Here is a 24,613-nt window from a genome sequence, read left to right on the forward strand (position 1 = left end):
GTCACAGCGACACTGTGCAAGTCACCAGAGCAGTGCTGATGAAGCACATCACGGGTTCACAGAGTCTCCATCTTCCCTTCCTTGCCCTCGCAGGCATCCAGACTAGCCTCAGAGCGAGGAGGAAGCAAGTGTGACAAGTGTGGCCAGCAGAGAAACCCCTGGGAGCCAGACCTGCCTTCCCCATCCTCACAGATGCTCCACCATACTCGCTTCTCTTGATGCCAGCCTGCCGTGCTGGGGTCGGCACTACACCGTGCCCGGTTTCTGCTGGAAAAGCTGACGCAAGTGACTGACTGAGCTGGGGGAGACGCACTGTTCCTTCTCGGGCCTTCCCAGCTCACAACCTCACAGTGAAGGGTATCCATGAGGGGCAGGAGGAACATTGCCCTCGAAGCCGGTATCAGTGAACAGCAACTTAGAGGCACTGTCCCCTACACAGCCCACATGTCCCCACAGGTAGATGAGCACGTAGGGCACCCCCAGGGGCTCTGGGTGCTGCAGGACAGGTGCAGGGTAGGAACTCACAGGAGTTACACTAGCCGCAGGCTCTGGGCCACCTTGGGGCCTGGCCTGGGGAGAGCAAGGGCTGCACCGAAGCAGGGGGCAGAGCCAGGCGTGGGGTGGGTGCAGGGAAGAGCTGGCTGCTGGTGGGGGTGGCGGGTGTGGAGGAGCGGAGGAAGGGCCAGAGCGAAGCTGTGCCCCTCTGAGCTGTGCTGGGAGCTCACCTGTGGTGAAAGCTGTACTTGGAGCTCTTGGTGTGAGGGATGCTCTTGCAGCCCAGGGTTGGGCAGCCCCCATGAGCGGAGGAGGCTGGTTCCTTTGGCCCTAGACAAGGAGGAGAAACAGGAGAGAGACTGTCACGGCTGTAGCCCCAGGCAGAGTCAGGGCTCTAGGGTCCCTGCCTGCACCAAACACGGACACCTTTTCCAACTGATAACTCCACAGAAAAGCCCTTCCTCCCTGCCCATCCTCAGCCAGCACATGCCTTCCCATTTCTGCGCATGGGCAGGTGATGGTGGCAGTAGGGACCTGGCATGTTTTGCCCCTGGTATGAGGGACTGACCCAGGCGCAGGACTTACTGAGAGGAGGCTGCAGTGGGTGTCCAGTTTTTGAGCACCAGCCTATGGGGTGGATGTCTGGATGATCCACATCAATCCAGAAATCATAGACGTGGCTCCAGCCATCAAAATGGATCTAGGGAGACAAGTAGAGAGGTCACACTTCAAGCCTCAGGGCACCTCCCTGAGGAGCTCTGGAGCCCTCCAAGCAGCAGGGTAGAGATGAACTGCAGCACAAGGATCTGGTCCACTCCGGGAACCTGGCACTGGGACCTGCCATCCTCCACATGGTGTGCTTCCACAGACCTCCACACACTTTGCCTCTACAACTGGCAGTGAGCTGGGAAGTGCAGAAGCAAGCCAGCACAGTGCCTGGACACAGGCTCAGCACCGAGACTTCAGCACTCACCTTTATCCTGTGATCTTCCACGTCCTCCACACTGGCCACTCGGATGAAGGAAGGAGTCCTCCTGTCCACTGCTTCCAGCTTCATGTTGACCAGGAAGCCATGGGGTGGGCGCTGGGGCCAGGAAGAACGCAGGTTAGCACAGAACAGGGACGTGCTTCGGGCTCCTGTGCCACTCGGCAGCTTTCCCAGCAGCGTGTGCTCCTGAAGCCCAGCTCCCAGCCCCGGCCTGTCTGGGTAAGAGCCATCCCAGCTCACAGTGGCAGCAGGAGAGAGTGGGGACAGGCCTCCCAGATGTGAGCCGTTTTAACAAGATGGGAAAGCGGTGCCCAAGGGAAGAAAGTCGCTAAGAGACATATTCTGGGGATCCATATTGCAGCCAGGCTTGGCTGGACACAGCTGATGTTATTGCAGTTGGAAACGACAACTATCAAGTAAGCCTAAACAAGTCCCCATCATCCAGCTCCTGTCTAGCTGAGGGGATGGTCATACTTCCCATTTTTCCCAGTTTTGAACTATTTGCCCAGGATAGCCCTGACTTCTGAACCTTGAGTGTAGATCCGAACCCCGGGCCTGTGGCCGGAACATACTGAACATCAATTGACTTTTCATAAAAGCAAAGACCTGACAACAGAGAAAACCTGAATTCCTGCCCAGGCACAGTGGAGCAGATGATGTGGCACTCACCACTTTAAAGGCCCAAGCCGGGACAGCAGATGCTCCGGTTTCCTTTAAGTACTTTTCCCAGGTGAAGTTGTCAGGATCAGGATAATCTAAAAAGGGCAAGATGCAGAAGGTGAGACCCCCTTGCAGGAAGATGGCAAGTACCCTAGAATGTCCTACTGCCTTGAAGGACCGAGCAAGTCTGCGCCACGCACACAGGAGCCTAAGAGACCTCAAGGAGTACTACTATTTTCTCATGGACCTTGAAATCCAGGGTACAGGAAGCAGAAAGATCTGGGCCTGCACAGACAGCTTGGGTCCTCCTCGTGTCTCCACTTGGCCCGACACAACCACTATGATGCACCTGAACACATGTACAGGAGCCTTGTCAGGAGCGTGCTGCCTCCCTGGCTGTGGCCTTGCTGAAGGAAACCACCTGGGCTTGCAGACAAGCAAAGGCCATGGGGTTTGTGCCCCCTGAATCCCCATGCCACTTTGGGAAGCCTGTCCCCAAGGGGACTTGCCAGCGAAGGCTGTGCTCCCGGGCCACTGACTCACCTTGAGGAGGTGTGAGGGGTTTGCCGTGCTCCTGACACCATCCAACTGGGTGGATGTATGGACTGCTGGGGTCACACCTGGAAAACACACCCGAACTCTTACACAGGGCTGAGACACCCGGCTCATCACCACCAGGCAGCGCAGGCTGAGGGGGCCCAGGGCAAAAGCCCCTGCAGAAGCCAAGTTCTTCTACAGCACTCCTGTCCCTGAGTGACCCAGGGAACCACGGGCCCTGGCAAGGGAAGGGCTAGAGCAGGGGAACTCCAGCTCAGAGGGGCAGGACACGAACGCGCCCCCCGTGCAAGCCCTTCCGCAGAGGTGCCCAGGGGAACAGCAATCCTTTGCCGCGAGCGGGGAGACAGGCTGTGCCTTTCAGAGCTCCGAGAGGTGAGACCTGAGCAATCCGGGGGGGCTCATGTCCTGGTCACAGCTTCCAGAAGGTCACAGCACACTCAGGTGCTGCTGCTTCACAGCTCTGCCCTGGGACAGAGCAGGCAGCTGCCCAGCACCAGTGAGACAGGAGCAGTTGGGGACAGAAACCACTGCAGCCCCATAGCTCCTCAGGGCAAGAAGTAAGAGAAGGTCAGAGGGTTCCAGCCACAAAGAAAACAGAATTGCTCTCAGGACCCTGATTGTGCTAACTGGCCATTTTAATTGGCTTTAACTAGCTTTAACTGGGACACCTCCCCACCCCGGCCACAATCCCCTGCGACAGACCCAGGAGCTACTTTTAAGATCAGGCCTTCAGTCTCTGCATCGCAGGTGGCCCTGTCCCCTAGGTGGGTTTCAGGGTGATCACATCTGTCTCTGCCCCACATTAACTATAGGGCCACGGCAATTTCCCAGAAGGTGACATGGAACAGGTAAAGGTTTGTCCCCCAGCACAGGGAGGCGACCCTCTGCCCCACGGGACCACTGGTGGCCTGTCTGCAGCAGCGTGCTGGGATCATCCCACACTTTCGCGAGCACCCCGTCACTCTTGCTGAGGCACCAGCAGGGTGTCTCCCCAGCACTGGCACCCCAGGAGCCTCTGTGCACTCACCAGTAGTCGTAAGTATCATCCCAGTTGTCAAAGTGCACCAAAAAGCGATTGTCGACCACGTCAGTCACTGTGGCAACACAGATGAGGGAAGGGTTCATGCGGTCCACAGCTTCGAGCTTCATTCCCACCTCGAAGCCTGGGGAAGCCTCGTGCTGGGAGGAGAGAGGGGCAGGTTTCTTTCGGAGCCGCGGGCCCAGCACCCTCCTCACCACTTCCCTTGCTGCAAGGAGGCACCTGCCCAAACCCTCCCAAAACCAGATCCTCCCTGGCCTCCAGGCAGGCCCAGGACCACTTAAGATCCCAGAAGGGCAGTGCCCTGCTGTGCATGTAAGAAAAGAGGCAGAGGGCACGTAACCCAGCTTGGCCATGCAAAGAAAGAGGAAAAGAAATCTTCAGACCCTCAGGACCTTCTATAAGTAGTAACCCCCAAGAGAAAAACAGCCTCCAACCTACACTGATTCACATTTTGCCACAAAACACTTCTTCGCGGTCACGCTCCTCCAGTATTAGCAGCTAACAAAGCCCTAGGCTTGGGAGGAGGAGCTGGGATGGGGCTCTTCATCCTACCTTGCCTTGATTTCTTGGACACAAAATCTGTGCAAAAGGCTGGGTCACAACACTCGTGGGATTGTTGCAGCAATGAACAGGAGGGTTTAGACACAATAAATAACTCAGAGAGGCTGATTTATCAGTAGGTTGAGTTTCCTCTGCAGCTGACAAGGAAACCATCAGCATTTTGCGCTCCGCTGTATTCCCACTTTCTGTACCCAAGCTGCCGTATGAAAAATAAAGGCAGAGGCAGAAACAATGAGGATACAAAACAGAGACAAAAGACTTATATTTAAGAATCATTAACTGAGAGGTTTTGGCAAAATAACTGAGAGTAGCGGTTACTTCTCCTCACCAGTACTTTTGCAATATATTTAACTGTCCATGAGACTGACCTGGATGAAACAGTGAATCAGACCAACCTCAATTTTTGGGCACACCAAACTAATGTCCTGGCTACAGATCCTCAGCGGCAAAGCATGCCACGTCTCATCATTCTGCACTGTGACTTGAGAAGCATGGGGTAGACAGAAAAAAGCTCAGCCCTGATGGAGGCATTCTGCTCAGCTGGGGGGGAAGAAGTCACACCTGAAACTGGCTTGGATGGGTGTACGCGTCGCTGGGTAAAAAAAATGGCTGGAGGGCTACGAATGGAGTTAAATCCAGTTGGCAGTTGTTACAAGTGGTGTTCCCCAGGGCTCAGTATTGGGCCCAGTTCTCTTTAATATCTTTATCAACAATCTGGATGAGGAGACCCTCAGTAAGTTCCCAGACGACAAGAAGTTGGGTGGGAGCGTTGATCTGATTGAGGGCAGGATGGCTCTGCAGGGGGATCTGGACAGGCTGGACCGATGGGCTGAGGCCAATGGTGTGAAGTTCAACGAGGCCAAGTACTGGGTCCTGCACTTGGGTCACAACAACCCCATGGATGCTACAGGCTGGGGGCAGAGCGGCTGGAGAGCTGCCTGGCAGAAAAGGACCTGGGGGTGTTGGTTGAGTGCTGGCTGAATATGAGCCAGCGGTGTGCCCAGGTGGCCGAGAAGGCCAACAGCATCCTGGCCTGTGTCAGCAATAGTGTGGCCAGCAGGACTAGGGAAGTGATCGTCCCCCCCACCACTGGTGAGACCCCACCTTGAGTGCTGTGTCCAGTTTTGGGCCCTTCACCACAAGAAAGACATTGAGGTGCTGGAGCGTGTCCAGAGAAGGGCAACGGAGCTGGTGAGGGGTCTGGAGCACAAGTCTTGTGAGGGGCGGCTGAGGGAGCTGGGGGTGTTCAACCTGGAGGCTGAGGGGAGACCTTCTCGCTCTCTACAACCCCCTGAAAGGAGGGGGTAATGAGGGGGGTCGGTCTCTTTTCCCAGGTAACGAGCGATACCTTGAGAACCTATGGGACATGATTTAGTGATAACTTGGCAGTGCTAGGTTAATAGTTGGACTTGATCATCTTAAAGGTCTCTTCCAACCAAAACGATTCTATGATTGTACGAACCTGCAGGCTCTGGCAGGAAGGACAAGCTGCTACTCACAGTGTTTCGGACCATGAAGAGGTGCTTAGGAGCTGCCTGAGCCTTTGTTATCTTCAGGTAGTTTGTCCAGCTGAATTCTTCTTCCTTATAACCTACAACCCCTCAGGAAGAGAAATGAGAGCAGCGAGTTCACAGAGAGGAACCAGGAGGTTGTGAGACCGAGCCCGGCCATCCCCGATCAGCCCTCAGCCTGCCAGGCACATCCTGCACGGGCGGATGGGGTCCACAGCAGCCCTGGGAAACCCAAAGCCCATGGCTCAGGCCCAACAGCTGATTTTGAAGTGGTGCTAGGAAACGTTAGCAGTGGAGTGGAAATCCAGAGCTCAGCTCCTCCCTGGCGAGCATCAGCCTCACCTGCCCTGGGGCAGAGCTGCTGGCTTCCGCCTGGCACGGGGACATCCAGGCTGTCAGGGCTTTGCCCCAAAATGGGAGCGAGCAGAGACCTTTAGCGTGATGGGTGCCTGAAAGGTTGTCCTGCAGAACCTCCCCCAGCACGGCAGCATCCTCTCCTGGGCCTCATGGAGCCACCCTGTCCCCATCTCCAGCTCTACATTTGGGGGCCCACTACTCGTCCCCCTCCTTCAACCCACTAACTGAGACTCGCTAACTCCTTACCTTTTGGTGGCTGGAGTTTGTGCCCCGTCTCCTCAAACCAGCCAGCGGGGTGGATGTCGGGGGAGTCAGCATTCAGCCAGAAATCATGGCACTCAGAGTAGCCATCAAAGTGGAGGCGCATCCGGTAACCGCACACCTACCAGAGGGAAGGCAGGAAAAGGAAAGGACCATGGAAACCTCCTCCTGTCCCTGGCTGAGCATCGTACGCACCTCCCCTCCCGCACGCAATCTCAGAGTACCACTTAGGGCAGCCAAGGGTCAATCATAGGTCAGTGCCCAAATCGGAAGGCACACGCCAGTCTCAGAAGATGTCCAGCATGGAACAAGGTAAGTGCAAGGCCACGACAAGCCAGCCCTGAGAAGGGAGGTTCAGGGTGGTACATGAGATGCCACGGTGGGGCACCTTGCTGGGTCCAGCAAGACCAAGGATTCCTTTTTCTGCACCCAGAGGAGATGCTGGCACAGGGATTTTGGCTGAATGCCATTCTCCTTTGGTGAAATCTCTCCAGCAGCAAGAAGAGCAGCCACTGTTGTATGGCTGATCTCCTTGGCTGCCTGAGGAGCACTGTGAGGAGCTGGGGAGATGGTTCGGCTGCCACATGGCTGAGCGGAGAGCTCCACAGACAGAGGGCCTCCACAGACACAAGGAAGAGCAATGGTATGCCTCCACACCCTCCACCTCAAGGGCTCAGACCTGTCTGAGGGGCATCAGCTCAAAGATAAGAAGCTGTTGCCGTCACCACAGTCTCTCCCCCCATGGCTCTGCTGTGTCAGGGGGAGGGAGAGACCAACTAGGCTGAGGCATGACGGCTGCTCCACAGCAGTCTCCTGCCCCTACGAACTGGAAGGAAACCCCCCATTTGCTTGATTGAGGTCATCTCATGCAGTGACATGCAGGCGAGGGCCCAAAGCCCATCTCCTCCACGGGCCAGCTGGCAGCACCTCCCCTCCCATGGAGCCTCCCAACTGCGCAGACGCAAGGAGAAACCAAGGAACATGGGAACCGGAGCCGCCTTACCTCAGCCACTGTCAGGATAAAGTACATAGATGGGTGCTGCGGATCGATCCCCTCCAGCTTCATCCCCACTTTAAAGCCATTCTTGTGCTGGGAAGCTACTTGGTACTGGAAACAAAAAATAAACTACAATGTAAAAAAACGACACGGGTAGTTGGGTCCAGAAGCATCCCAAGGAGCAACCATCAGGCAATGGGAGCTGCTGGGACCAGGAGATTGTGGGCCACAGGTTATTCTGTCCAAATGTTAATTCTTTTCCCATAGGAAAACACATTCTTCCACCTCCTTGTGGGTTTGCGTCTCTTGCTACTGGTAGGGCAGGGTGTCCCCGGGCTAACAGCTGCAGCCGGGGAGAGTGGGGCATGGGCCTGGCTCCTCTTGCGCTCCGGCAGTCAGAGGCCTGGGAGCAGGGGTGCAGCGCAGCAAGGTGGCCTCAGGAGATCCCACACCTGGCTTTGAGGAAAGGCTGGAAAGGCTCCAGCACCCTGCCAGAGCCACAGGAGTGTCCTAGGCAAATGTGGGGCGCTTGGGAGTGGGGACAGCACCCCGCTGGGGACTCGGGGCAAATCAAAACTGGAGGCTGACTGATCTTCACCTCCAGGTGAAGACGGGAGCTTGCTTATTGCTCAGAGCCCCGCAACATAGGGAAGCAAGGAAGAGAGGCGAAGGAGGAGGGGTGGGAAAAAAAAGGGAAAGAAAAGAGAAGATGGAAGAGGGAAAAAGACAGGAAAATCCCAACTCACATCCTGGAAGAGATCTAAAGGGGCAGCGACAGCTTTCTGCTCCTCCAAGTAGGACGCCCAAGACCAGCCTTCTTTCTTCTCCTCACTGGCACCTGAGCGCAGCACAAACGCACACACAAGAGGCGCTGCTGAGGGTCCGCTCCAGCCTCCGTCCCTGCCTGCCTCGGGGCAGTGTGGAGGGCAGGCGAGTGCATGGGTCCCGCTGGGGCTGCATCCTGCTCTCACGCACAGTCCTGCATCCCTGCAAAGCTCAGCACCATCCTACCAGAGCCCCTTCTCCAGCAAACCTGGCTGGCTGTCTGAGGAGGGACAGAGCCAAGAGGGCCCCTCTCACACAGGTCCCCATGACCTAGATGTCCTCTGTTGCTGTACAACGCCCTAGTAAGGCACCCAAGGAGCCTGAGGGACAAGCCATCCTGTGCAAAGCATCAGGACACCTCTTGCAACCAGTCCTCCTCCAGCCAGTACATCTGAAAAGGCCACACCACTGATGGATTTCGGACAGCGAGCAGGAGCCATCCAGATGTCTGGGAATCACTCCCAGCTGCAAGGGACTCCCGGCCAGTCAAACCAGCAGTGGGCTCACCTCCCACCGCCACTCCAGAGGCACCAGCTCTGCTATGCTCTGCTCCAAGACAACCACATTATCTCCCCATGGCGCACCAGGGCCACCCTGATGCCCTACAGATGATGCATTTACCCCTGTGGTATTCACAAAAAGAAGATAGTGTGGTCTCTTCATAGGCAGGGAGGTGATCCTTCATGCCTTCGACACCTTTGGGACAGCCACAAAGGCCTTGTCCGAGGCACATGAGAAACAACCCAAGCCTCTTGCTCTCCAGCCACTTTCTCTCCCTGCTTCGTAGTGCCTGAAGGGACTCCAGGAATGCTGTGCCTAATCCAGCACCGAGTAATTCACAGCTACAGGTCAGCCATGGCAGAGAGCCTTGGGTAGGGCAGGCCAGAAATGCAGGGGAAAAACAGACCAACTCCTTCCTCCCATGGGCTTAGGGGAAGTGAAGATGGAAAAAATACGAACTTACAGACGAAATTAAGCTGAGCTTCAATGAGCAAGGTTACTAACCTAGATGCTTTGCTCACACTTAAGAGTGATGAACACCTTTATTATTCTTTAGGACATAGAAAAAAAGGGGAAGGCATGTTTGGGGAATCCATTAAGTACAAGCTCCGCACTTCTGGAGAATGACAAATACACCTGGAGATAGAGCATACATCGACTCTGCTGCATTGAAGCATCCAGCTGTGCATTTTGTTTGATGATGTACTTCTACAGTAAGAGGAAATAAAATGCCGAAATAACAAGGCTCAACACTGCTTACTTGTATGCAACAGGGAAGGTTACATGCTCAGGACTCATATTGTAGAGAAAAGGACCTGGCAAGTGAGTATGAGATCCCTTTTTAATAGTGGTTAACTCAGTGTAACATCAGGGGTTAACACCTGGCCCCTGTTACTGTCCCTACATTTGGCTATGGAGAGGAGTATGAAGCTGGAACAGTTTCATTTAAAAATTACCTTGAGTATGACCATTCACTATTCAAAGACAAAAGATTTCCCGTAAGTGTTTATTTGCAGTATTTTCCCATGATCTCCTTCCCCCTCGCCCCCATCGCACTGCAGGGAAAAAAAAAACCAAACAAGCAAACACTGCACCCCTCAGCTTGTCTCCTTGCCCTCTTGCGTCGACAGCTCTGCATTTGAGATCTCCTCTCATATGGCCCAGGAACAGATTCCCAAGAGATGAGACAACCCCAAATCACCCGGCTTCAGTGGCACTAGACCTACAGGAGCAGCTCCCAAACTTGTGAGCTCCCGATCACCTGAGGGGAGTTCCCCATAAGACTGTCCAAAGGCGGGGGCAAAGCCAGATGCGGCGCAGAACCACGTTATTGCTCAGGACAGTGCCTCTTGGAACAAACACAGTATCCACGAGCATGTAATAAAATCAGCTCCCAAGGGGAGGGACCAGAAAGCACTGTACAGTACGGCCCAATGCCTGAAGAAGACACAGCCGTATCTGTAAGGGTGCCCCGTCCCATGGAGAGAAAGAGAGGAAAGGAGAGAAATGGAAAGAGACAGAGAGAGCAGGATCAAGCAAGCAGAGGAGCTTACAAGCCTTCAAGGAACATGTACCAGTGCATTGCACTGGGTGTTTGACTCTGCTGGAGCACCAAAATGCTGGCCCAGCCCCGCAGCACTGCAGTGGGACCCCACAGTCGTGGCAGGAGTGCCCACCCCACCACCCACCCGGCCCCTACATACCGTGCTGGCTCCCATTCCACGCGTTGGCCTCTGGATTGCTGATGGCAGCGTCTCCTGCAGAGCTTTTCCTCTCTTCCTGCTTTTCCTCCTAGTCATGAGAGCAGACAAAACAGAAACCCATCATGTTGGAGGTCTGCACAGAGGTTTATGCTGTGTTGTACCCTCACACTGGTGCCAAGGGCCACACCGTGCCTCCGCAACATCCAGGATTTGACTGATGCTTGGCCCAGAAATGGCTGGGCAAGAGGATCTGATGGTGGGAGCCCAAGGGGGATTTTGGTGCTGAGTGGTAGCAATCACACCTGGAGTGGATCGGCTACAATCAGGGCTGGCAAGCAGAGCTTCCTTGCCTTGTCAAAGTCACTCTTCCTTCCCCAGGATACACATCACACAGACACTCTCTTACTTCAACACTTACTTTGGTGGTCTAGACTCAAGAGAGCAGTTGAGAGCGTTAGATACCTGCAGCCCAATCAGGATGTGTCTAGCACTGCCGAATCCAAGGCGCTCGGCATGCCAAACAGCCAGCCAAGCGGCTAGAAGCCCTGACGCTCCACACATTCAAGTCTTTTTGGCATTAACAGCCAACAGGTTACCCCTTTGACGTATAGCTGACATAGCACTGAGAAGAACTGCGCACACCCGCAGTGCATACAGGGGTGGCCCATGGCCCACCCTTGACATTGGCACGCGCACGCACGGGCCCTCCCTGCCCTCTTCCTACCATTTGCTCAGATTCATATTCTTCCTCTGAAGGGCTCTGGTAGTCCTTCCTCTTTCGTTTCTTCACTGGCTTGAGGATTTCAGTGGCATTGGTGCTGCTGGCAGAGTTTTCCACAATGACAGACCTGCACAGAGGAAGGAAGAGTAAACCACTACGGCACGTGGCAATGGCTGGGGTGTCAGCAAGGGAGTAGGTGGGTGCTGGAGAATCACTGTCACCCCATTCTTACTCACACATGCTCCCATACCCCACGACTAACGTATGCACTCCTCTCAGCGCACAAGTTGGCAAGAGATTAGAACCAGGGTACAGACCAGAATCACCCTCACACGCTCGGGTGTCAGAAACCTGAACCCAGGGATGGATCAAAAGCGATCTAGTTTCGTAGCAGGCCTCTAAGCTGCATCAGAGTCACACAGAGATGCTGGAAAACGAGTCCCAGGAGTCACACATTAGTAAGCAGAGGGGCTAGACATGCCCTCATGACCCACGCCTCCCAGTGCTGCTCAGCCCGGAAGCACCCACTGCAGCAACCTCCCGCTGCAGCCCTGCTCCAGCAGATATGTGTTTATGAGGCCACAAATCGGGCACGAGAGAGTCTGGCTCCCGTGCTTCCTGCTCTCCCTTGGGATAAGTCTTCACCCCGCGCCTCTGCAGATAGGGCTCCCTGCCCACAGGAAGGAGGGAAACAAGTGGGGTCCCCAGCACCTGCCAGAGACAGATGCACTTGCATCCCTTGCTGGAGCACGCGGACGAGGGGAGGGAGGGCAGATGGATGGATGGAGATGGCTCTGCATGGAGCAGACTCCCCTTCCTTTACCTTTCTTTGAACTGCTGGTGACAGTGCTCGCTGCAGAAGCCCCTGCCTTCCCGGGCTCCGTCCGACACATGCCTCCGGCCACAGGTATCACAGTGGCACATGCTTTCTGCTGGTGGCAGCTTGGTCTGTTCTGGCACATCTGAGTCAGAGAGGAGAAGAGCAGTGAGGCACAAGGTGCAGCAAAGGAAGGGGAGCAGGATGCAGGAGACATTTGCTTTGGATGATGGTACCCACCCCAAAAGTGCCACCATGGTGCCCTTACCCTGAGCCACAGTAGGATTGTCCCTGCTGGTGGGTGCCACCTCTGACTCCCCATCTTTCTCTGTGGGACCCTCCTTTATAGCTTCCACTGGAGGCACCTTATCAGCACTCACCACCTTCAGCGTTCCGTACTCATTTATTCGAAACTATGTTATTGAACAAAAAAACCAAGGAAAAATAGTTAACAAGGCGGATAGAAATTTAACTTGATAGCTAGTGGGTACATGTGAGCTCTGAAAATGAGAGGGACATTGTCTGGTCGTTAGTGCATCCAACAAGAGGACAGTGCTTTCGATGACAGAGGCAAGCACTGCCCCAAAGTCACCTGTCCTGCTGCCCCTCACAGAATCACAGAATAGTAGGCGTTGGAAAGGACCTCTGGAGATCATCTAGTCCAACCCCCCTGCCCGGGCAGGGTCACCCAGAGCAGGCTGCACAGGGATGCATCCAGGCAGGTTTGGAATGTCTCCAGAGATGGAGACTCCACCACCTCTCTGGGCATCCCTCTGCGTCCCTGTGCAGGGCAGATGTGCTGCAGCCCCTCGGGGCACCATGTGTGTGCTCTCTCTGCTGAGTTCACAAGACGGGAGGGACACAGGGACACAGGATGGGGCACAAGGAGAGCCTCGCAGAGCTGGAACAGCTGAGGGATCCTCCAGCTGGGGTGTGGGTACTGCCAGGGGCCATGTCACATCCTGGTGGTCCCTGCCTGCCACAGGCTGGGGGACTGCCACTTACAAGGACAAGTGGCTTTGGGGAGTGGCAAGGTTGGGGAGGAAACACAGTGGCCCAGGGCTACACTTACCCGCAGGTTACTCCCAGGCAAAGTAGCCACCCCGTCTTTCCACTCCAGCACACGGACCGTGCTGCAGGTCTGCACCCCGCTGATCTGGGGAATGACAGTAGCTGTGATGGGCTCGCTCCCCGCTCCCCTCTCTGGCCTCTCGGCCCCTGTGCTCCTCTGTGGCTCCCGAGGGAATCGCTGAATTTCTAAGGTGCTCGTGGGAAGATTGATGGTAGTGGCATTTGCTTGAGAAGGGAAGAAAGGAAACAAACAACGAGAGGCATACACAGAACACTTAACTGATGCAAACAATGCTCAAAGGCAGCACAAAATGACAGAGAGGATGGTTTCCCAGCCAAGAGCTCAGTGCTGTGGGCTAAAGCACCCACAGGCAGGCAGCGTGACCCAACAAGATCTGCAGCCAGCAATGGCTTGTGCTGGAGGGTGGCACCAACAATATCCTCATTCAAGGGTTCCTACTTCAGTCTGACCTCAGACTGTTCCCATGACCAGGATGCCCTGATGTGGCAAGATTGTGATGGTGAGCTCCTGGACTGCATCTTCTAGTTACATTTCAAAGGAACACGCTGTGCAGCCCAGGGCTTCTCCACAATGGGAACGAAGGCACCGGGAGCAGGAAAAATTGGGAGACTTTCTGCTAAAGAACGCCCCTGATCTCACCTAACATATATCCACGCTTTGCTCACACACCTCCTGAAAGACACTGGTCAGTGGGGCTGAAAATTGTTCTCCCAATTTTCAAGGACAATTTTCAAGAACAATTTTCAAGAAGGACGACCCTGGTAGTTATAGGCCTGTCAGTCTCACTTCAGTGCCTGGTAAAATCACGCAGAAGGTTATTCTGGGAGTTACTGAAAAACACTTGAGAGACAATGCAGTCGTTGGTCATGGCCAACATGGGTTCATGAGGGGAAAGTCCTGCTTAACTAACTTAATTTCCTTTTATGAAAAGGTCACCCATCGAGCTGACCAAGGGAAGCCAGCAGATGTGGGGGTGTGGGATTTTAACAAAGCTTTTCATACTGTCTCTCACAGTAGCCTTCTGGACAAAACATCCAGCATACAGCTGGATAAGTCCCTGGCACGCTGGGTGAACAATGGGCTGATGGGTTGGACTCAAAGACTTACAGTAAACAGGGGCACATCAGGCTGGCGGCCAGTCACCAGTGGGGTTCCCCAAGGCTCAATTTCAGGGACACTGCTCTTTAATGTTTTTATAAATGATCTGGATGCAGGAGTTGAATGTCCATTAAGTAAGTTTGATGATGATACTAAATTAGGAGGAGCTGCGGACTCCCTCGAGGGTAAAGAGGCCTTACAGAGAGATCTGGATAAGCTAGAGAGCTGGGCAATCACCAGCTGTATGATATTTAACAAGAGCAAGTGATGGATTCTGCACCTGGGATGGGGTTATCCTGGTTATTCAGACAAACTAGGGGATCAGAGGCTGGAGAGCAGCCCCGCAGAAAGATGTGAGGGTTTGGGTTGATGGAAGCTGAGCAGGAGTCAGCAGCGTGCCAGCTGGGCAAGGGAGGCGACTGTCCCGCTCTGCACCACACTGGAGCGGCCCCACCGCCAGCTTGGAGCACAGTTTGGGGCACCTCAATAGAAGAAGGACATCGAACTATTGGAGTGTGTCCAGAGGAGGGTGACCAAGACGGTGAAAGGTCTCGAGGGCAAGACTTAGGAGGAGCCACTGAGGTCGCTCGGCACGCTCGGCCTGGAGAAGAGCAGGCTGAGGGGTGTCCCCATGGCAGCCTGCGCCTTCCTCGAGGGGGACAGCGGAGGGGAGGCGCCGATCTCTTCTCTCTGGTGACCAGCGACGGGGCACGAGGGAATGGAATGAAGCTGCGTCAGGGGAAGTCCAGGTTGGACATGAGGAAAAGGTTCTTCTGGTCGATCTGTAGAACAGGCACCCCAGGGAGCGGTACCAAGCCTGTCAGGGTTCAGGAAGACTCTGGACAATGCTCTTAGTCACATGCTTTAGTTTTAGGTAGTCCTGCGAGGAGCAGGGAGTTGGGCTCAATGATCCTTTTGGGTCCCTTCCAACTCGAGATATCCTACGGTACTATGATAATGCAGCAACCCAGGAGCCCACGTGCCCTGCAAAGCAGGCACCCAGTACACTGTGCTGCCAAGGTTTTGGAGGAGCACAGATATACAAGGATTGTGAGGTGTCAATGTGGGGGAGAAGGCATACCACCATGCATACCTGGTATGATGAAGGCAGTCGTTGGCAGGTGGGTGCTCTGCACAGTGCTCTCGGTGGTGACCACATGGACGCTGACCTCCCCAGCGGCATTCCCCTTCGTGCTTCTCACAACCTCCATCTCTGCTCTGCTGTCCATCCCCTTGCCTGGACACAGAGCGAGACACTGGAAGACAGCAAGAAAGAAATCGAATTGGGTACAAGTACAAACATGACAAAAGAGTGAGAAAGAGACTGTGGAAGATGGTCCCTCCCTTTCCACCATCTCCCAGTAGAAACCCCTGTAAGACGTACTAAAGGCCCATTGAACCCAAGAGAGAACTGCATGAAGGTCACAGCTGGTACCAACATGACCTAGCAAAGCCCCTGTTGCGAGATCCCAGCTCAGTCTTGCAAACGCCAAGGGTTTTTTCTTACCTGGCCCCACCATAAGATGGTCTGAGCACAGGAGGTTCCCCACAAGCGATGGCTGCTCTTGGCTCCTACTGGGGCCTACGCCACTCTGATGCAGACTATGACTGAGGGTTGTCAAATCCTACCCTGGAGAAGATGGAGGTCCCTGATCTTCTAAGTGGCTGTAAGAGAGAATTTCACAAGTTAACCGGGGTGGTAGTGGTGGGGAACATGAAGTCCACTGCATGCAGCTGAGTCTCTCACAGAACTGGTGATGTTCAACCCATTTAGCCACGAATTTCAAGGAGCAGGCAAAGTGTCAGGGCCCTGAGGGCACTACTGGGCCTTAGTGGCCCTGACCAGCCTCCTCTGGGACCCACGGGCCCAGGGGCCCCACGTCAGCCGACCCTCAACCTGTCCACACCGTGCTGCAGCAGTGCTGGTGTCCAGCTGCTGTCTGGCAGCAGCAGGACCTGAGTGGCCAGCTTGTCCTGGCTTGATCTCAGACCTTGTCTGGTGACCTGAGCTCCTAGCTGGACCTGGCCACAGTGGCCCTGCCGGCTGTCTTCCTCGGTTCCCTGTCCCTAGGGCAGCAGCTGGCCCTTGCCGTGCCCCAGCAGGCAGGATGGTGCCTACACCAGCATGTCCCCAGACCAGGGCCTGCCTGCAAGCCGGGAGGAAGACCAGAGTTGCCTCCCGGTGCCCAGGGTGCCTCGGCGAGGGAGGGCGCTCGGTGCCGCTCCTGCCCTCATGAAAAACGCAATGGACACACAGAGCTAAGCAGGAAACCAGCAGTTTTTCACTGTAAGGGTGGTGAGACACTGGTTACCCTGAGAAGCTGTGGATGCCCCATCCCCAGAGGTGTTCAACGCCAGGTTGGACGGGGCTTTGAGGTGTCCCTACCCAGGGCATGGGGGTGGAAATAGATGATCTTCAAGGTCCCTTCCAGCCTAAACCATTCTATGATTCAGTATAATCGGATGCACTCAGGGAAGGCAGATTTCTCCATGCCCACTGAAAATGATGGTCTGAGTGTCCCAGAGACTGCTGGAGTCTGAGGACACTGGGCTGGGGAAGGATTTTGGACCTGCCCTGTTTCCCACACCCTCTTCAAAGCACTTGCCACCAGGATGGAGGCAGGGCCGCTATGGGGCTAAGCAGGGGACCGCGCTCACGTCTTGGGTGCTTTTGATGCGATGTGAATTTGAAAGAGAAGACAGCCATGTGGGAAACGGGATAACCGTTTCAGTGAAGCACGGTTAAATAAGAATTTGGCTACAAAAGGTAAAGTCTGGAATTTTAAAACCTGACACATTAATATCAAGGTGTTACAACCAACGGGTAAAGAGTGGGACAGTGTGCTCTACTTCTTCCTCTCTCTTACAGTGCTGCCAGGTTTCTGATCAGAAATACCTGATGTTCAACTGACAAATCGTACGGAACTTTAAGGCCCTCCAGGTGCAACGTCAGAAACACACTGTTAATTGTCAGGAGAACTGAAGGAAATGAGTAACTCAGCTGCACACCAGACTCCAACTGAAAGCCAAAACGAATTGGGCAAGCCAACCTGTCTCGCTGCTTCCTAATACCACCTAGGAACCTATCTGCTTTCTTAGGCACTTAAATCTGATATTTATCCTTGACTCCTCACTCGGGTCAAATGTTTCAAGTACAACTCCTCATCTTGTGGGAGCTGTCGGCTTTTTTTTTATTTTTTTATTTTTTATTTAAAGAGAACTTGGGACTGGAAGTGCCTAGAAAGGAAGAGGAATAACTAGATCCAGTGCCAAAGCTGGGTGATGCTCAAACTCATCTCTGTACAGCAGCCTATGACATAAATACAATAGTAAATAATTGCACAGGAAATAACCAGCAGTAATTATCACGCGTCAAACACTCTCCCAAGCCTTGTGGGGCTGCCTGACGATGCTGTTGAGACTGGTTCTCCTGGGCCTTGTGAGTTCAGGCTGAACAGAATGAATTTGGACTATAGATTGCGGCGCTATTCCTTAAACTAGAAGAACTAAAGCAAAACTTTCAAGTTGGGAAACCAAGGACCTGCACAGAGAACGGGGTCCCCGCATCACCCCTCACCTTGCAGGGGAGGGCACAGGTTGAACCTCCCGAGCACCAGACCGCGGCTGGGGACAGCTGATCCACACACATATTCACACGTGCAGAGGCAACTGGACGCGAAACACACAACTTAAGGCAGCCGGGCTTCACTGGTTCTGCTGCTCGCAAAGTTTCTAGTTCATCAAACAAGAAACGTTGGGTGTTGGCACACCAGTGCTTCGGACCAGCGGCACAGGGGCTTGGAAAGCAAGCATTTCTACAATTGCCATACACACAAGCCTCAAACTCTGCCACAGTTTCACACCCGCCCCCTCGCAAAACCATGGCAAAGCCAGGGAATGATCCTCTGTTTGGAAAGAGGAGGGATATGCTGTGTGCAACAGGCCATAGAGGAGCACGGAGAAAAGCAGCTCCCAGCACAGAGATGCTGTACAGCCCCATCAGCACGTTAGAAAGCACAGTCTGGTCAAAATGTGTTTCTTTTCATCAAAAAATTGGCTGCAAATAACTGTATTTCAAACAATATTAACATGTTTATTGACTTTGTGGCTTCTCAGATTTCTAAATATTCCTGAAATCTGCACTGGGATATGCTGGAGGCCACCCAGCTGGAAAGATAAAGCTTGATGGAAAAGGCCCTGGGGGTCCTGGTGCCACCAGGTTGACCAGGAGCCAGCAAAGGCGGCAAAGGGTGTCCCGGGCTGCCTTAGGAGCAGTGTCCCAGCTGGTGGAGGGAGATGATCCTTCCCCTCCGCTCAGCACCGCTGAGGCCACCCCTGAAGTGCTGGGTCGGGCGCTGCGCTCCCCAGTACGAGAGAGACAGGGACAGACTGGAGAGAGTCCAGCGAAGGTGATGAAGGGACTGGAGCGTCTCTGCTACGAGGAGAGGCTGAGAGAGCTGGGGCTGTTCAGCCTGGAGCAGAGCAGGCTCCGGGGGAGCTCGTCCCCTGGAGGGGGGGTGCAGAGAGGACGGAGCCAGGCTTTTCCCGGTGGTACCCAGGGACAGGACCAGAGGCCATGGGCACAAACCGAGGGTCCCTCTGAACACCAGGGAACGCTTCTCCGCTGTCAGGGTGACGGAGCACTGGCACAGGGTGCACAGGGAGGTGGTGGAGGCTCCATCCGTGGAGATACTCAAAAGGCTCCTGGACACGGTGCTGGGCAGCTGGCTCTGGGCGGCCCTGATGGAGCGGGGGGTTGGACGAGGTGATCACCAGAGGTGCCTCCAACCTCAACCACCCTGTGATTCTGCAAATTATTTTTGCAGGAATTTCCTCAGCTATAACAGAGAACTTCCCCATCCTTAACAACAGCTGAGGTATGGATTATTAATTACCTCCAGCGGCAAAATTGAGCCTTTAAGAAAAAGCACCAACAGGGATCATGCTAAAACTGCAAGTGGTACACCAGAGCACTGCAGAGACACGATGGACTGCGAGCTGCTCCCTTGGATCTTCCCATCTTCTGGCATTGCCCAGGGCAGGCTATCGGCACAGCAGAAAGTATTTGCTCCACATACACACAGGAGCACACTCAGTAACACCCATTGCACAGGTAGGTGGCCCAGCAGAGAAAGGCAAGCACACACACCTCTGCCCTTCCAACTCTGACTGTTGCTTTAAACCCAGGAGGCAATGCCGCCTCTGGAATAAATCAGGAGCCACAAAGCCCTCCTAGGTTCTGCTGCAGCGTGGGGTGAGGTTTGGAATGGACCACAGGATTTATCAATATCTCAAAACAGGATGAAACATCCTTCCATGCAGTAAGAAGCTGTTCGTGTTGCACGTTTCAAAATAGCAAATAGATTCCATGAAGATGGAGATCGGTGAGAGAAGGGCAAGACAGCAGCAAGCTGCCTTCAGCTTTAGGTTCAGACACAGCTATCAAAGCTGAGACATTCAGGCTGGGTGTCACCTACCTCCCCCAGGAGCATCACTGACACCGGGACTTGCTCTTGGGCCTGTGGATCTGCTGAGACCCGCACGTGGGGAGAATGAGCAGTTACCGGTGATCCATGTGCCACCCCAAATGGCTCAAGGTGACACCACCGAAGTTCAAGGCTGAAGCCAGAAGGCAGCCTGAAGCCTGGGCAGCTCCGACAGAGCGCAGACCCCCAGCCACCACTGAGAGGGGCAACAAGGGGGACACCCGCATCCCACCTTCCGCTCTGCTGCTGTAAGCCACTGCCTCTCGGGAGCGCCAGCCCTGCTGCAGCACCCAGCCCCGCACAGAGTTAGGGCATAACACAGGGTATTTTTCCACAAGTACAAGTTACACTTATAAGCAGGCAGAAACATCCAAAGAGGATTAATACATGACTCCGAAATATTTCAAAATGCCCGGTCTTTAACAACTAATGAAGAAATAAATCCAGAACCTGTCCTAGATCACATGGAGCATCCTCTCCGTAGCCTGGGCTGTGTGTTGCATGTCCTACTAAGCTGGACTAATGCCCGCCATGCTGCAGGACCCTTGCAAGGACGGCAGCGGTGTCATTGTCAGCCTCCAGGACAGCATGTGCTCACGCGGTGTTTGAGAAACACCAGAAGGAAGGTCAGGTGGCCACCCTGGAAGGGGCTTCCAACCTCTGTGTCCCCCAGAGAGGATCCCTTGGGAAAGCTAGGGAAGAACAGTCCCGTTCCCTGTCTCTGCTGGACACTGCTGGGTCACGCCTGGGCAGTGCCTCGTGCCACACACACGGAGCTGGGACCAGCCAGCCCAGCGGGACCTGCAGCCACACCAGTACAGAACATATCACAGAGCGGTTTGGGTGGGAAGGGACCTTAAAGATCATCTCGTTCCACCCCCCTGCCCTGGGCAGGGACACCTCCCACCAGCCCAGGTTGCTCCAAGCCCCGTCCAACCTGGCCTTGAACCCCTCCAAGGAGGGACTACTCCAAAGAAGATACACACCTGCACCTCCATTTCTTTTTGTTTTTATTTTTTTTTTCTTTTTTAGTAAGCTATCTTCCCACTTTGGGGCATAGCGGTTGCCTTGAGAGGAAAAAAAAAAAAAACCAAACAAACACAAACCACTTTGCTGCACATCAGCGTTCCATCCCTAAATGGACCCGGACCCGCAGCCGCCCCGCCGCCCCCCGCGGGGCACCGGGCGGGCAGCCCTCGGCCCGCTCCGCTCCCGGCCGCCCCCCGGCACCCCGCCGGGCCCGGGCCGCCCTGCCCCAGCCCGAGCTGGCTTTCGATAAAAGGCGGCGATGGCGGAGCGTCCCTCCCCCACCGGGCCCGGGGCCGCCCCGACTGCAGGGGGCGGCGCGGAGCGGCCACCCCACCCCGGCAAGGCCGCGGCCCCGCTCACCCGTCCCGGGCCTCGCCTCCGAGGCGGGGAGGCGGCCCCCGGAGCCGGGGCAGCGCCCGCCCGGCCGCGCTCCTTACCTGAGCGGCGGGGCCCGGCGGCGGGGGCCCGGCCGGGGCGCTGTCTGTGAGGCGCAGCGGGGGCGGCCCGGCCCGGCCCGGCCTGCGCTGCGCGGAGCCCCGCGGTACGGCTGGGCCGCGGCGGCGCCCGCACGGCCCGGCCCGGCCCGGCCCGGGGCTGGCGGGGGAGGGAGCGGGGCCGCGCCGGGCGGGGCGCGGGTGTGTGCGGGGAGGGGGGGGCGGGCGGTAATTGGGCAGGGTGAAAATGCAATGCACTTAATGAGCGCCGTCGCCATGGCAACCCGCGGGTGCCTCCACGCCGCAGTGGCGGTGGTTTAATCCCGCCGCAGGATTTCGGGGAGCTGCCTGGCGGGGATTGGGGGGGGTCGCCATGGCGACGCCGCGGACACTACCACCACCACCACCCCCCCACGCCCCCCAGGCCGGGCCCCCGGGGCCGCCCCCCACACACACACACTCCTCGCCCCGGCCTGGGCTTGTCCCCGCCGCGCTGAGGAGCCCCCGGTGGCACCGGTCACCCCGGGACAGGCCGGGCTGCGGGGTGCCAGTGTCCTCCCTGCCCACACTGGCTGAAACACCCTTTTCCACTGCTTTTTTCTCTCTGGGGTTAGATGGGATGGGGATGTGTGTGTGTGGGGATTGAAAGCCAGAAGCTGCTTTTTCTCTAAAATCACTGATATTAACCTAATCCCCCTCGGAGGGTAGTCGGGGGGATGACGACGTGTCCTCCTCTCCTCAGCAGCCTAAACTGGCTCCCCGGAGACCACACCGTCTCTCCGGGCCCTCTCCGACAGGGACAGGCACAGGCTGACCCGGCGAAGGTGGAGGAGCCTCTCAGGCTCAAGGAACAACCAGAGAACACGGACACGACTCCCCAGGATCTGCGGGAAGCGAGAGGATCGCTCCAACTAGTCCTCTGGAGGAAAGGCAGGACTTGCTCCTGCACTGTGCTTCAAAACCTGGGGCAGCTTTACCTGCCACCCAGTTGGTATTTTTATGGCCACACGAGGAACGTGCCTTTTAGACGCTTCCGCAATGTCTGTCCCACTTACCTGCGGAAGGTGGGAGTGGAAGGAGCCAAGGCTGGAAGCACAAGGAACAAAAAGCAGCTGAGAACCGCACTCGGTGCCTGTCGGGCGGCCGGGGAGAGGCGAGGGGCCGCTCGCCCCATGGCCAGCTCGGGACCCTGCCGGAGCCAGCCCAGGGCCAGGGCCACTCTTGCTTCGGGGAGGGCAGTTTTGTGTTTCTAGTGTAAGGACCTGCCAGTTTTTTATCCCCTTGAGTTTTGTACTCCCAACAATTTTTAATACGTGAAAAAAAGTTGAAGTCGACTCTGATGAAGCAATTAGTTCCTGAAAGTCAGGAAGTAACTAACAGGAATTTCCTTTGCTGCTGCCGCCGCCTTCACGCTTTTCAAATAAACCTTCGGTGGCACAGTATGGGAAAAGGCCTTCCCGTATAAACCCTTTTATGCTGTAGTGGGGGCTTCAGATAGGTTTGAATCAGGAGCAGAGTGAAACTCGGATACCTGAAAAGCAACCCGGGATTCACCTTCTCCCATCGGTTCCCTGTTCCCGGCTATGTTTGCCATAAAAAAAATTATGAATTCAGAATCAGGAATTTCTGGGGAATGGCAAAGAAGAGGTGGCATCTGTGGCTTCTGAGCAAGCCCTCTGGCTGATGTGATACCAGACCATTTCTCCCTCCTGTGCCTTAACTTCCATTTCCGCGATCTCTGTTGTAATGCATCTTAATTTACACATACAAACCGGGGGACGAGACGCTGGAGAGCATCGCCAGCCGGGCGAGGGAAGCGACTGTCCCGCTCTGCACCACACTGGAGCGGCCCCACCGCCAGCTCGGAGCGCGGTTTGGGGCACCTCAATAGAAGAAGGACATCGAACTATTGGAGTGTGTCCAGAGGAGGGTGACCGAGACGGTGAAAGGTCTCGAGGGCAGGACTTAGGAGGAGCCGCTGAGGTCGCTTGGCACGCTCGGCCTGGAGAAGAGCAGGCTGAGGGGTGTCCCCATGGCAGCCTGCGCCTTCCTCGAGGGGGACAGCGGAGGGGAGGCGCCGATCTCCTCTCTCTGGTGACCAGCGACGGGGCACAAGGGAATGGAATGAAGCTGCCTCAGGGGAAGTCCAGGTTGGACATGAGGAAAAGGTTCTTCACTGAGAGGGTGGTCAGTCCCTGGAACAGGCTCCCCAGGGAAGGGGTCGCAGCACCGATCCTGTCAGAGCTCAGGGAGCGTCTGGACGATGCTCTCAGTCGTAGGGTTTGGTTTCAGGTAGTCCTGTGAGGAGCAGGGAGCTGGGCTCGATGATCCTTTCGGGTCCCTTCCAACTTGAGATCTTTTGTGATTCTATGAACTTTTGTTTATTTAAACTTCACTCTTAGTAGTGCTTTCATTATTTAATTTATTCTGACTCCGCTCTGCCACGAATACCACTAGACCTTACCAGCGCGGGCTGCAGCAGGGCTGTGCTCTCCGAGAGATGCTCTGGCACGCGTCGGGCCAGGGTTCCTCCCCGCGCATTCTGCTGTTCACAGGGTGGCTGTGCCCGCCGTTCCTGTCCTCCCCCACAGTCACGTCCCACGCTCATTTGACCTGAAAGAGACCTTACAAAACATGAAGCAAGAGGACTAAGCTCGAAGTACAAAGCGGCATCCCTAGCTTTTATTCCCACTGGGCAAGTGACTGCAATTCCGTGCCTCCCTTTCCTGCTCTCTAGGGGGTTTTCGTGTACGGGGAATGACCAAACAGTTCTGCTCTGGGTAGTCAAACACACATAGGTGACACCTGAATTATGGCAGTGGTGGGTTACCCTTTCAGCTCAAAGAGCAATGATTTTTAGTTGTCAGCAAACAGAACCGGACGAGGCAAATGGAGAGGCTCTTTCCAAATGTTTTCTCCTGTCTCCCCAGATAGCCAGCGCTTGCTCCCGGCTGGGTGGCACGTCCGTGACGGAGAGCTGAGCAGAAGAGGAGGTGCCGCCCCAGGGCAGCTGCCGCACCCCGCCGTTGCCCCCCCCTCCCCGTTCATTGTACAGCATCACTGGGCACCACTGGCACCGCGAGAGACGATCTGCTGTATTTTCCTCTGCTGCTGACACCGAGCAGAACCAGGAAGAAACGTTGCGCAGGGGAAAGCTTTTTGCACTTCACCCATTTCTAGGAGAAACGTTGCTCTTCGGCCGGGTGCAACTGTACGTCGTGATTACACCAGGCAGGTGAGATGTGATCTGTTTTACACCGACTGACTTAACGGCACTAACTTTTCTTATTCACGTTTACAGGATAACCCTGTTCCTGGGAGCTGCACGCACCGGCAATAAATTTCCCCAAGTTCATTCCTCCCACAGCTCCATCCACAAGAGAGCACAGGCTGCGTCTTCCCGGCACCCCCAACCCCGCCGTCACCCGCAGAGCTCTCCCTCTGCTGTTTGCAGTATTTTGGACTGAACTCACCCA

The 24,613-nt window shown here is 55.4% G+C and overlaps 1 protein-coding gene across 2 annotated transcripts in view; it reads right to left on the reverse strand.

Annotated features, from left to right (window-relative positions):
- The window catches only part of L3MBTL1 (L3MBTL histone methyl-lysine binding protein 1), a 29,772-nt gene extending 8,502 nt beyond the window's left edge, over nucleotides 1–21,270 (reverse strand). The window contains exons 1-18 of one of the 2 annotated variants that reach the window (XM_054218799.1): nucleotides 21,141–21,270; nucleotides 15,696–15,853; nucleotides 15,282–15,444; nucleotides 13,070–13,293; nucleotides 12,266–12,410; nucleotides 12,004–12,142; nucleotides 11,184–11,307; nucleotides 10,460–10,547; nucleotides 8,177–8,268; nucleotides 7,437–7,541; nucleotides 6,419–6,554; nucleotides 5,804–5,904; nucleotides 3,729–3,880; nucleotides 2,687–2,763; nucleotides 2,153–2,238; nucleotides 1,469–1,579; nucleotides 1,081–1,195; nucleotides 726–825 (exon numbers count right to left, since the gene is read on the reverse strand). In XM_054218799.1, the coding sequence (XP_054074774.1) occupies nucleotides 726–825; nucleotides 1,081–1,195; nucleotides 1,469–1,579; nucleotides 2,153–2,238; nucleotides 2,687–2,763; nucleotides 3,729–3,880; nucleotides 5,804–5,904; nucleotides 6,419–6,554; nucleotides 7,437–7,541; nucleotides 8,177–8,268; nucleotides 10,460–10,547; nucleotides 11,184–11,307; nucleotides 12,004–12,142; nucleotides 12,266–12,410; nucleotides 13,070–13,293; nucleotides 15,282–15,417 (1,931 nt within the window). In that variant the 5' untranslated portion in view covers nucleotides 15,418–15,444; nucleotides 15,696–15,853; nucleotides 21,141–21,270. Of the gene's footprint in view, nucleotides 1–725; nucleotides 826–1,080; nucleotides 1,196–1,468; nucleotides 1,580–2,152; nucleotides 2,239–2,686; nucleotides 2,764–3,728; nucleotides 3,881–5,803; nucleotides 5,905–6,418; nucleotides 6,555–7,436; nucleotides 7,542–8,176; nucleotides 8,269–10,459; nucleotides 10,548–11,183; nucleotides 11,308–12,003; nucleotides 12,143–12,265; nucleotides 12,411–13,069; nucleotides 13,294–15,281; nucleotides 15,462–15,695; nucleotides 15,854–21,140 lie in introns of those variants that run through there. The other variant, XM_054218798.1, reaches the window with a different exon arrangement.
- Between the last annotated feature and the right edge of the window lie 3,343 nt (nucleotides 21,271–24,613).

Source organism: Rissa tridactyla, chromosome 12 (assembly GCF_028500815.1).
Source record: "Rissa tridactyla isolate bRisTri1 chromosome 12, bRisTri1.patW.cur.20221130, whole genome shotgun sequence".
NCBI classification, from domain to species: domain Eukaryota; kingdom Metazoa; phylum Chordata; class Aves; order Charadriiformes; family Laridae; genus Rissa; species Rissa tridactyla.